The sequence below is a fragment of the Dipodomys merriami genome, unplaced genomic scaffold (assembly GCF_024711535.1).
Source record: "Dipodomys merriami isolate MVZ:Mamm:240054 unplaced genomic scaffold, mDipMer1.0.p SCAF_8, whole genome shotgun sequence".
NCBI classification, from domain to species: Eukaryota; Metazoa; Chordata; class Mammalia; order Rodentia; family Heteromyidae; genus Dipodomys; species Dipodomys merriami.
In genome coordinates, this window is record NW_027206401.1 from 56,951,040 (window position 1) to 56,963,628 (window position 12,589).

Below are 12,589 nucleotides of genomic sequence, written 5' to 3' on the forward strand. Positions count from 1 at the left end.
TCATATGGAATTCATATCAGAAGTCATGTGGAAACTATTAGAATATATACCTTCATAAGAACAAGAAGAGACAAATATAACAATCTACTGCCTTTTACCCAAAATAAGCCATAGAAGACATTATTTTTTTATGTGTGCCAGTTTGAGGGCTTGAACTCAGGGCCTAGGGGGCTGTCCCTGAGCTTTTATTGCTCAAGGCTTGAGCCACAGCTCCATTTCCAGCTTATCAGTGGTTAAGAGATAAGAGTATCATTAGTTTCCTGCATGGACTGGCTTCGAATCTTGATCCTTAGAGCTCAGCCTACTGAGTAGCTAGAATTACAGGTGCAACCCACCAGTGCCCAGCTAAGACATTCTTTTTATTATTGGATAAAATTTTATTTTTCCTCCCTGTGATACTGCCTTTAGTTATGCAGTTTATGAGAATGCAAATAGTTTTGGAATATAGTCAAACATAAAATTTTAACAAAAATTCAATAAATGTGAATGAGTTATCTAATTAGTGTAAGATCCTAAACTGGCAGACAATGATGGAGCAGGAAAGAGATAGCATGCCCATACTGACAGGAGACCACAATCACATCCACCCACTTCTGTACTTATCTGGGGCATATTTATTAGAAGAGGTGGAAGCTCAGTGTCATATTAGCACACTGCCAAGTTCATGAGAAAACCTGGTGTCTGAGGCTGATTTCAAAGAGGAGGTAAGAATTCAGCAATAAGCAGGGCTGTGGAGGGAAAGGGTTACCACCAAGACATTAAGGCAACTATTTAGAACACACAGAGGACACAGTAGGAAGGAAGCTAAACAACGGCCTCTTACTATAAAGTCCACACTTTACCAATTGTCCAGGCATCTCCTCTGTGCAGGGATGATGACTATTTTGTAAGAACAAAGAGTACCATACATCTTGACATCCCTCTGAGGTCAGAAATAAAAAAGGTTATTTTTTACTAAGCAGGTTGCTAATGTTTAGAACAGTTACTACACTGGTGAGCTCCAACCAAACCACTATGTATGGCTCCCATCTCTATGTGTGTCTACAGAGTCTTGGCTCCTTTCTTTAGCTTCCTTTCTAATTAAAGGTGCTCTATTTTCGTGTGATATTCACCACTGCTGCAGGTAAAATTCTGCATGAAATGCTTGTCATTCTCCTCGCCTAGGTAACAGGGAGTCTTATTCCAGTAGCGTTCTGCTTGTACTCGTTGCACCGAAACCCTCTGCGTTTTTGGATGGAGCAGGAGCAGGAGCAATGGCTCCAGCACTCTGGCAATGTCGTGTCTTTGTAGGACTTGGTTCAGCCAGGCCTGGCCCACTGAGCTCGTGGAGCCATCCAGGCTGTTAAGGCTGTCCAACATGATGAACAGAGACCTGTAATACACACAAACAATTAAAGAACAAAACATCTTCAAGTCCAACCATTTTTTTCTGCGATTAGCAGTTGTGTTTATTTTTGACTACTTTAACTACTTAATCAAATTTCAAGATCAATTTTGACCACAGTATTTTTAGAATCAAAATCTCATTAGATTCAACGAAAAAAGAGAAAAGTATTTTTCCCATTCTAATACACTTTTGTTTTTGAAACGAACCACATTACTTACTAAAGAATAGAAATAAACTTATGTCTGATTAACAGATACACTAATATTAAGTACCAAGGCTTTTGTAAGTCAGCAGTATTTCATGATTATCAGGGGTACTCTGTTTTCTTTCTCTTCAGGTATTTGAAGATACGTGATGAATTCCAGGAAAGACCTTCTATGAAAGGTATGGAAATATGGTTTAAAATCAGAAAACCTAAGATTTAAATTTCTTGTGGGATCTGGCCAAGCAACTTAACTTCTCTGAACCTTCACTATATCATTGGTAAGATGAAGAAAGATGTGAAGTCAAGAGTTGTCTATTTGAGAAGTACCTAGCTCAGGGAATAGTTCACCATAGGAGTTCAATATATGGCTCAATAGAAAATCTCTTAAAAATGGTTATGTATTAATTCAGTACTAGCTGAACTGAAGTCCCATACAGCACATATCTCATCAGAAATGAGGCTTTCTGCATCAATTTGTAGCCACCTCTATAAGACCTGCAGATGAGACAACTATCTTATAACAATTCATGTACCTACCTACGAACGGCAGTTCCTTGGAAGTTATTTGAGATATAAATCACTTCAGTTGCTTTTAGGTCCAGATGAAAAGCTAAACTAATCTCAGGCAACTACATGGAGAGGGGTTTGTACTTCCAATTATGGAATACTGTAAAGTTCAGTTTAGGCTGAAGATTAAAAATATACTTTTGATATACAGTATCACTGAATGTGAACATAGGCTCAAGAAAGCCCTGCCCACTGCTGTATCTAGAATGGAGCCACCTGTCTTGGCACTCAGAATGGTGCTTGGTGAATAGCAAGGAGTTGATGAATATTGGTTCAATGGAAGCAAGAGGCACTGGGTGCTCTGAGAGATTCCAAGGGGAATCTTGTAAGTGAAGCCAACATGCAGTTTCAATATAGCTTGGATTTTCTAAAGAACTAACCAATTCCCTTCATAAAATTTGTAAATGTATACCTCCTGCCCTTGCCAAACTAGAAAGAGGATTCAAAAGGAAACAACAATAAGACATTTGACTCTAAAATCTGAACATGAAATATATCCAACCTGTCAAAAGAACGTGCAAAAGATGACTTATTTATATGGAGATCCCGTGTGAGGTGCCAGAGAACGGCGAACTTTGCGTGTGCTTCCATTCGTATTTTCTGAGGAGGAATGGGAGAGATTATTTTGTTCTCTCGAAGATATAAAGCAATTTTAGTAAAATTCAGGAAATAATTGAGTAGTATGTATGTTCAATACCTACAAAACTCAACTGCAATAAATAAAGTACCTGTATGTAGAAAGAAATATCAAAGACTCATCTTCCCCCTTAGATTTTCATCAGTCTGTGTATTATATTAAAAAGGGTCATACTGTGCTATTCATGGCACATTGCTTTGATGCTAAGAATTTTCTTTCCTCATGTTAAATATAAACATTTACTTTCAAAATTACTTCACTTTTTCCCCAAGAAAGTATGCATCTCAAGTAAATTTCTTTAAGAAAAATATTTTAAACAACTTTGGAACTATTGGGAAGAAGATATTTGGAATAGTCAACATATTTTAATATATGGACAGTAGAAATTAGGACATTATCAGATTTTTACACTTTTCTTCTAGCATTCATGGAATCTTTCAAGCAAAAAACAGAGTCCTGATTAAAACTTTTAAGTTGCATCTTAAAGGTTAGAAGCAAGTTTGCTGTTTCTGGTAAAGGTTTTCTTGTGAAGCATTTGTTTGTTCATCAACTAATAGATATTATATGTAAACAACAAATTGTTTAAAATTTATTTCTGAACAAATTTGAAAGAATATGGTGGAGAGATAGAATTTAACACTTTTCTAAGAATACTGTTACTATCATTACTCCACTCACCACTCTGCTCTTTGCTAAGTCCCTCATTTACTCAAAACAATATCTCTGTAAATATGTTCCCAACCCAGTAGCATTCCAACTTTTTAAAAATAGGTTAATCCACTTCTAAAAGCTCTCCAGTAAGATTAAATTTATATTACACAGAAGGCATAAGGAAATAACAAACTTCATTAAATTAGCTAGCATTACCATTCAAAATCATCTTTTCCACCTAGTCCCTTGGTCATAGTCAACAAAATTGATTCATTTATCACTTCATATACATTAGGAACATAAATCTTATTTTCTGTATTATTATGAAAATAATATAATCTTACATGTTAGCACAAGAACAAATAATATCCACTTATAAAGGTAACTTGCATATTATTTAATTTCACATACCTTAATAGGTGTATCTACTCAATCCACAGCCCCTAGCTCTTCTGTAAATAACCCAACAATTTAGACCAGCAAAGGCTTTAATCATCATTTCCTACACTGCTTAATTTTTCATACTATTGATGTAAAAAGGTCTTTACACAGAGCAGAACATAGTATTGTAAAGATATGAAAGCACACTGAACCAAGTGGTATCAGATGTGATTCAGATGCCAGGTGTAATAATTTTCCTAGAGAGTTTTTAACATTTTGGAATAGTGTGCAGGTAGGTATGTGTAGGTGCAGGATAGGAGAAAGATTTACCTTGTTTTTATGGGTTAACTGCTGACTTATAACATCCTCACAGATGCTAGAAGAAGGTACTAAGTTATGTAATTGATAAAATAGTTCCACACTCTTCTGGTGGTGCTGAGGTGTCCTGTCTCCTAGTTGGTCCCACAGCGTCAGCGCTACATGCTGCCAGGAAAGATATAAAGGTTACTGGGTTACAAAAGCAGGAGACAAAATCTTATTTAGCGTATATTTCTTAGTATGGACAAGCTAATACCTAGTTTCTGACTACCATACTTGGGAAGTCTTTAATATTCAGTATCTGTTAGTATTTAATAAGTATTACTCGTATGAAATTTAGAAGTAAAGCCTTCTATCTGATCATTTCCTGGCCACCCAGACCCTCTGAACTTTTTAATACTTTCATAGTACTTCTTTTAAACCTCTGAAATGTAATAAACTCTTTATGCAGGTAAGATCTCATTTTACTATTTTAATAATGTTAGACTGCATTATCTTTAACAAGACAGACATTTCATGTTGAATTCTTGTATGTCACCGAGTAAAATGCAGTTTTGCATTCTGAATACTGAAATTACACAAGAGTTTTGATTTTCTTCAAGTGCTGGCAATTGAACCCAGGACTTGCACAGTAAGTACTGTACCATTACTAGGCCAAAGAGGTTTATAAAATCACTTATAAGTGTCATACGTGTGTTAACATAGCACTTAACATGTAATAATAAGAATGGGAAAAAAAATCTTTAGAGTTCACCAGAATGTTAAGACTCATTTAAGCAGAAGAAAATATCTGGAGGGCTATTTGCAGTGCATGGGTTCAAATCTAGGTCATTGCATATGCTAGGCAAGCGTTTAACCACTAAGTTAGATCCCCAGCCTTTATTTCCTTCTGCTTCCATCTCCTGAGTTCTGGGATTACAGATGTGTATCACACTATATTTGACAAAACACAATTAAAAGAATAAAACCCAAAACAACATTTTAAACACATAAAGATGCAATATAACCTGTTAAGATGTAGTATAATTCAAGTTCTATGTAGAAATTATACATCCATGTACATATAAATTTATATACACACATATACATATACACATTTAAACCAGTGTGTTAGAAATCAAAGGCTACACAATTTTTTGGAATGTTATTATACAATTCAGCAATATCATGTATATATGTATGTATATATATATATATATATAATCACAAAACTTTTCATAAAAGTTTGGACCCTATGAAAAGCAAAATTGTCACGGACACCTAATATGGAAATAGTCTATAGAACGAGTTTCCATCCTTTTCAGTTGGCATTATTTCCTTCCTGGCGTTGGTGCCCTCTATCAGGTAGCATATGTGCAGTGATTATCTTAGTCATGTGGAATCCCAGAATTTACCTTGAAAAATTCTGTCTTCTCTGCTATGTATCTTAGATTGCCCTGTGTGAGGGGTGGTCTGATGACCACAGCTACTCTGCCCTGGTTTGGACTCAATGGCTGCGCAGGCTCCATGCTGTTGACGTTTTCCCCAGTGACCATGGCCACTGACTGGGTCAGCCCCACCAGGTCCATGACCAGGGAGACAGCCACACTCTGAATACTGAAGTCATTTGCTTGGCTGCAAGCATTCATCAGAGTCTGCAGCCACTGTGGTGGCTGCACATGTTCACAGTCTGAAAGAGAACAGAGACAGAAGCTGTCAGTGTTAACCACACTGGCCTTTCGCATAAACAATTAAGTTAATTTCAAAGAAATGAAACAACACTACTTCCTGTCCTTAGTATGATCTATTAACAAAATTTAAGTTACATTTACAGTTTCAAGAAATATAAAGCAGCAGCAAGACCTACATCAACTTTTTTTTCAATATAGGTTTTTTTACTTATTTAAATCATATAATTCAGTCTTCTGTCTGACCAATCAGATTACTAATTAAAAATGCTACCCAGTTCTCATTGTGCTGTGTGCACAAAAATTTAAGTCCAAGTAAACAGAGATGACACTGTTATGAAAAAAGGGAGTGAAGTGTTACATTTCCTGCAGGTGACTAAGAAAGCCTCAAATCACAAAACCTTCTAGTATGGAAATTTCCCTGTGGTGACTATAGGTAGTCATTAAAACATTTTATAAGCAGGCCGTTTAAAAGTCAACAGGCTAAAAGGTACCCCTGATTTAATATCTGAACATTTCTTAAGGAAAGTGTGCTCTATAACATAGTGAACTATGAATAGAGATGACCTTACCAGTCTCCAATTTTTCAGAACGTAACTCTGATGAATGGGTCCCCTCAGCAATGTAAACAGGGAAACTTGAGCACTCCAGGAAGAGCTGACAGGCAGCAAGGAAGGCAGGCAGGTGTTCTTTTGAGGTTTTTTGTGTATTTAAGTTTCTCTCTTTTACATCTCCTTGTGAATCCCTGTCCCATTTTGAAGTCTCCCCTTGGGTTCGGCCAAGATCTCCCTGGGGATCCACAGCCAAAGCCTGAGAGAGCGTGCTGCGGGGAATGACATAGAGGTTGATGAGTCTGGTAAGGAAGGGCTGGGCCTGCTCCAGGCAGCACTGCATGGCCGTCTTTTGTGTTGTCTTCCCACGCCGGGGTGCTGTCCCTTGACCAAGTCTGGATGGGGGCTGGGTAACAGTTTCCTCGGATTCCACCGTGGAGGCTGTCTCTGTTTCAGAGGATGTGCTCCCAAGTGGGATAGTAGCTGTCCCCTGTCCTTCACTCAGCTCTCTGTCAATGTCATCAGTTCCGTCAGCTTGATACTGTATGAAGTCAGTAAAGCCACTCTCTGATGACTGACTGCTAGGTGGGTTTTCTCCATCTTCAAACACTTCAGTGGGATTTTCCAGCGAAACTGTTGATACCTGTAGAGATTTTTCAAAAAGCAAAAATCTGAGTAGGTACATGTACCTATTAGGAATTAGAAATGGTCATTTTCTTGAGAGGATTTTTAGATTAGACTGTGTACAACTTACATTCTGTTGACTCTTAAAAGATGCTCTGCATTTACTCATGTTTATAATAATAGCACTGGTAAACTTACAATGACTATTATTAATACACATTCATTCACTAAGTGTTTATCATTCATTACATATATATCATACACTTAGGATCTTGAGGTAAAATACATAGATATGAATAATTAGGATACTGTTTTTATTTTTAAATGAATATATTTAATCTAGTTTGTGGAATCACTTTCCAAATGTCTAAACATGGGTAAATTCTAAATAATGCAAAGAATAAGATGTTAAAAGGTTAAAAAATGACATCTTAAAATTAGAAACAAAATCAACAGGTTATCTGCTCAGGATTGCATGAATGTGAAATTCTGTTGAAGTATGTATCAACTAAATGCTTGCCACTGACCCTGAATGCTTTCAGCCATCACTGAACCATATCATACACCAAATGCTGTATAGGTGGTAGGAATAAAAAGAAAAGCTTATGATCTACAGGTGAAGAGATAATATAATTATATCAATTAAAACACTCAAAAGAACCAGCTCCTGTAGCAGGGTTGGAATGCATTAAGCTCCCCTTTGTTTAAGAGGACTGGCTAAGGTGCTGGGAAGTTGGCTCAGTGGTAGAGCGCTTGCCTTGCATGCGTGAGGCTCTGGGTTCGATTCCTCAGCACCACATAAGCAAAAAGAAAAAAGCCGGAAGTGGCATTGTGGCTCAAGTGGTAGGATAGGTACTAGCCTTGAGCTGAAGAGCTGAGGGATAGTGCTTAGGCCCAGAGTTCAGGCCCCACAACCGGACCAAAAAAAAAAAAAAAGAGGACTGGCTAAGTACACCCATTAAGGGTATTATCTGGCTTAGTTTATGTAAATAAAATTGTGCAGATCATGAATTCCTTGGGTGACTGTGCTGGAGTATAATTTGAATAAGATCATAAGAAGTGATAGTGTATGAACTAAACACTGTGATACCCACAGTTGGGCTTCAGCTCAGTGTTTTTTGCTTCAGTAAATGACACCACCATTCATCATTATCAAAAAAGACAGAAAAGCAGGGTTGGTTTTTGGTATTTTTTCTACTTTGCTCTGCCTCTCAGCTACCCTGCCTCCACATTGGTGACTAAAGTTGTCCCAGACTCAGCTAGGGAGCTGCACAGGAAAGTGATTTAATCTCTCCACACTTCAGTGTCCTAATTCATATACACTAATCCCTGTTCTCCATGGACAATATACTGTACCCCAAGACCTACGGTGGATGCCTCAAACTGCAGACAGCACTGGACTGTAGATATGCCATGACTTTATACATGCATGCATAGGATAGCATTTTATAACTTTTCTATGTTTGGCACAGAAGAGATTAAAAATAACAAATCATATAATAGAAAAATCACAACAATATAATAAAAGTTAGGTGACTGTGACTATCATCCTTCTCTTCTCAAATATCTTTTTGAACCCTATTTATTCTTCCAGTGATAATAGGAGAGCATTCAATGCCTCTGAGCTGAAAAGTGAGATGAGTAATATGGGCATTGTGCTACAATATTTCTCTACTACACAAGCACAGGGGTATTGCCCACCTAGGAACCAAGATGGTGTATACATGCCTAATAGGTAGACAGATCAACAGCATGGATAAGATGAATCAAAGTATGATCCATATCTTAGGATAGAACAGGACAGTATGAAAATTTATCATCTTGTTCAGAACAGCACACAATTTAAAACTTATGAGTTATATCTTGAATTTTCCATTGAACATATTAGGTCTTTTGTTGACCTCCAGTAACCATAGCAAAGGAAAATATGGATAAGGAAAAGGAATAGCATTGTAACTGAGGCTCCTAAGCCTCAGTGCCCCTGCAAATGCTCCTTTCACTTAAGTGCTCTCCTTCTTCCTTGCCTGGCTCCAGCACAGCACCCCACTGAGTGAGTCCTTTCCCTTCAAATATTCCTACCTCAAGAAAGCCCTCTTCAAAGCCAGACGCCAGTGGTTCATGACTGTAATCCTAGCTACTCAGAAGGCTGAGATTTGAGGATTGAGGTTCAAAGCCAGCTCAGGCAGGAAAGTCCGTGAGACTCTTATCTCCAATAAACCACTGGAAAACCAGAAATGGCGCTGTGGCTCTAGTGGTAGAGTGCTCGCCTTGAGCTGAAGAGCTTAGGGACAATGCCCAAGCCCAGAGTTCAAGCCCCATGACCGATCAAAAAAAAAAGAAAGAAAAAAGAATGCCATCTTTGTTGGCTGCCAGTCAGTATTAGCTAATAACCCCCTTTCCCTGATTCTAACTCTGCATACTTTTCTTCATACATACAAGTAAATGTGCTATTGTTGATATGTGTCACCTAAATAGAAAGGTTGAGAAGTGGAGGAATTGCCTAATTTACCACTTGAAAGCCAGTGTACCTAACTCTGATGAGACTGGGTGTTAAATGAAGACAGATTATCTTTTTATTTCAAAGGTAAAAAAAAAAAAACTTGACCAAGGTTATAGTAAGTAAGCTTGGCAGTTAGAAGGACTCAGATGAGTCTAAACTTCATATTCATCTCATCACAGTATACACACGTATAATAGAAGAGCTTTTCACATTACAATGCCAAAGTCTAGAGGTGACTGTCAGATTGAATTTATTTGCCTATATTTCTCCTTTGAAAGTTAGTGAGCATCTAAAATCATATACTTTTCTAGAAGAATAAGTGATAAAACTATCATTGGCTTAACTATTTTCATATTAACCTCTTTTAAAAGTATCATAAAATAACAGACAATATTAAGCTAATAGAATTCAAGCAATAAATTCAACTAAACCTCTATATCTTTACAGTATTTACTGATATGGATTATGTTAGATATCCATGCATGTGTATGTTTGTATATAAAATATTTATTGCTAATTATTTTCTAATAAAAATGTCTTTCTGAAAACAAATGTTATTTTGGGTATTTGAGCAAGAAGATTTTATAAAAAGGCAACTAAGCTGTAGAACCACATAACATTTAACAATCAGCTATTTACTCAGGTTTTCAAACAATGGAATACAGAAAACAGTCTCAGCTTTTAAATATGATAACTTTTGTGACATCTAGGATAACACCATGGCAGTTCAGTAAAACACACACACATACACACACACACAAACACATACATAGCGTGAGAGGCAGGAGAGAATGAGAATGGAAATGTGTAAGGTTAGTAAGATATTACCTTACTTCTATTTATTTAGATGTTTTCTACATAGTAAATCTTCACATATTTGAATGTGCTATAGAAGAATGCTAAAGGCTTTCTTCTCCTACTCTCACTAATATTGTTCAACAAAACACATTTTCCAGCAATGGTAGAGACACTATATATCAAATCTAAATAATAAGCTGGTTGTAAGGAAAATGAAATACTGGTTTTAGTTTATGTAGTATACATATAAACTGCAATACATTTATATTGGCCACAAGTTGTTACCCCATTTCACATGCAAAGATGGACTGAAGAGAATTAATAACTGATGGGAAAGGAGATCTGTATGAGATCATCCTATGAGATCATGTTAGGGTGATCAGTCTGAAAAACAAGGCAAGGAAAGAAAAAAGAAAAGGGCAGCTGTATAAACCCAGGAATTAGATAAGAAATAAGTCCTCTAGGAATTTTCAAATCTGTATTTTACAATATTGTCAATGTTACTAAATCAATCAATTGAATATTTTCATTCATATTTGCTGGTAATTTTAATATTATAAACTTTAAAAACGAATTATTGATTTCATTGGTGTTAAGAGTTTGTTCCTGGTACCAGACAGTAAAGTCACATACTTTATAGTTTACCTAAAATATAGTATAGTACTATGTTTATAGTCATGTATGTTATATGGTATATAGTGTAGTTACATACTATATAGTTTAATTTTAGTCATTTTTACCAAATTTTAATAATTTTCTTGACTGAGGTTGCAAAAAGATTCTGGACTTCAGGAAAATCATGGTGAATTTGATATATGAAAAAGTTCAATACAGACCTGTAGTCCAATATGTCAGCAAACAGCCATATGTACCAGATGAACTCATAAAATGTGTGTTCTTGAGGAACTAAATCTTAATTTTACTTGAGTTACAAACTATGTATGAAACAACTTGGACATGTGACTCCAATTTATCAAATATAAATCTTATTAATTCAAGGCTGATTTAGTATTTTTGATGAAAAATAATTAAGTGTTTGAATGAATATATGTTATCAGGGTAAATATACTCATATTTTGAGGACTCAGTACAAAAAAGTAAACTAATTTTTATGGTATCACTTTATATATGTGATGCATTATAATAATACATTAACTTTACTGGACTAAACAAAATATAATTGAGACTATTTCCTTTTACTTTTTTTTGGCTATGACTAGATTTTAACTGAACACCTCATACTTGCTTGGCCCAGCATTTTGATGGCTATTTTGGAGATGGAGTTTTACAGACTTTCTGCCAATTTTTGTCTTAAACCTCAATCCTCCTATCTCAATTTCCTAATAGCTACAGGTTTGAGTCACCAATGTCTAGCTTCCTTTTAATTGTGGCCACCAGAAAATTTGAGCCCACAACTGTCACTCACAATATACTTCTACTGAAAAGTACAGACAACTGAGCGGCATGATGGCCAAATGCCTACACGATATCTGTCTACTGCCTCAGCACTGAGGTATAAACTATATCCACTGATGTTGAAATGCCTGGAGAAGTGACTGAAATGAGTCTTCTGCTGAGGGGAAATGTGACTGGTCCACACTTACCTTTTTGTCTTCCCAGTCTTTGACTGGGTTGCGCTGCCCACTTTGGAACTGCAACACGCCCCCAGTGCCCGCAGATAACAGTGGAGGCTGAACTTTGCTGAGGATCTTTGAGCAGAGCCTGAGGGAATCTGTGAGCTCAGACAAGCGCAATGTGTGGAGATGACTTGTCAGGGCAGAAATCATTCTGAGCAGCAACTGCGGCAAGTGTTCTGTCTGGATTTCAATGTACGTCTCCTGACAACGAAAGCAAATTGAACAGAATGAAACAAATATACTGTTGGTTTTTAATCTATACAAACAAAGCTATAGTTTTAGTCAGGGATCATGCTCCTTAATTAGTATATTTGTTTTATTTTGGTAACTTATAACATTTCTTTTCCCGAAATTCTCTGGTCAAGTACTTCAAGCAGACATTACAAAATACCCCATTCTTCTGATACATTAATGAAATGATGACATAACAGAAGTGAACAGAATCAATTAAAAACAAAACAGGCTGAAGGTCATACCTGACACAGCACCCTCATACTTCTAGTAGGCTTCAAAATGAGGAAGCAAAGGATTGAGGAGAGAAAACAAAGGGAAGTATTTCCAACAATCTTCATTTAATAGAAAGAATCAATAATGAATATAAAAGCATCATTAGACTACTATATACTGAGTAGTTAAAGGACTTCAACATGCAGTTAGGAAGTATAT

The 12,589-nt window shown here is 36.5% G+C and overlaps 1 protein-coding gene across 8 annotated transcripts in view; it reads right to left on the minus strand.

The window, feature by feature from the left end:
* The window catches only part of Dop1a (DOP1 leucine zipper like protein A), a 74,219-nt gene that overhangs the window by 26,621 nt on the left and 35,009 nt on the right, over positions 1-12,589 (minus strand). For 5 of the 8 annotated variants that reach the window (XM_070010249.1, XM_070010248.1, XM_070010247.1 and 2 more), the window contains exons 13-19: positions 12,400-12,429; positions 11,891-12,124; positions 6,386-7,007; positions 5,541-5,815; positions 4,159-4,311; positions 2,662-2,759; positions 1,113-1,372 (exon numbers count right to left, since the gene is read on the minus strand). In XM_070010249.1, the coding sequence (XP_069866350.1) occupies positions 1,113-1,372; positions 2,662-2,759; positions 4,159-4,311; positions 5,541-5,815; positions 6,386-7,007; positions 11,891-12,124; positions 12,400-12,429 (1,672 nt within the window). The remainder of the gene's footprint in view (positions 1-1,112; positions 1,373-2,661; positions 2,760-4,158; positions 4,312-5,540; positions 5,816-6,385; positions 7,008-11,890; positions 12,125-12,399; positions 12,430-12,589) is intronic. The other 3 variants (XM_070010251.1, XM_070010250.1, XM_070010252.1) reach the window with 1 other exon arrangement.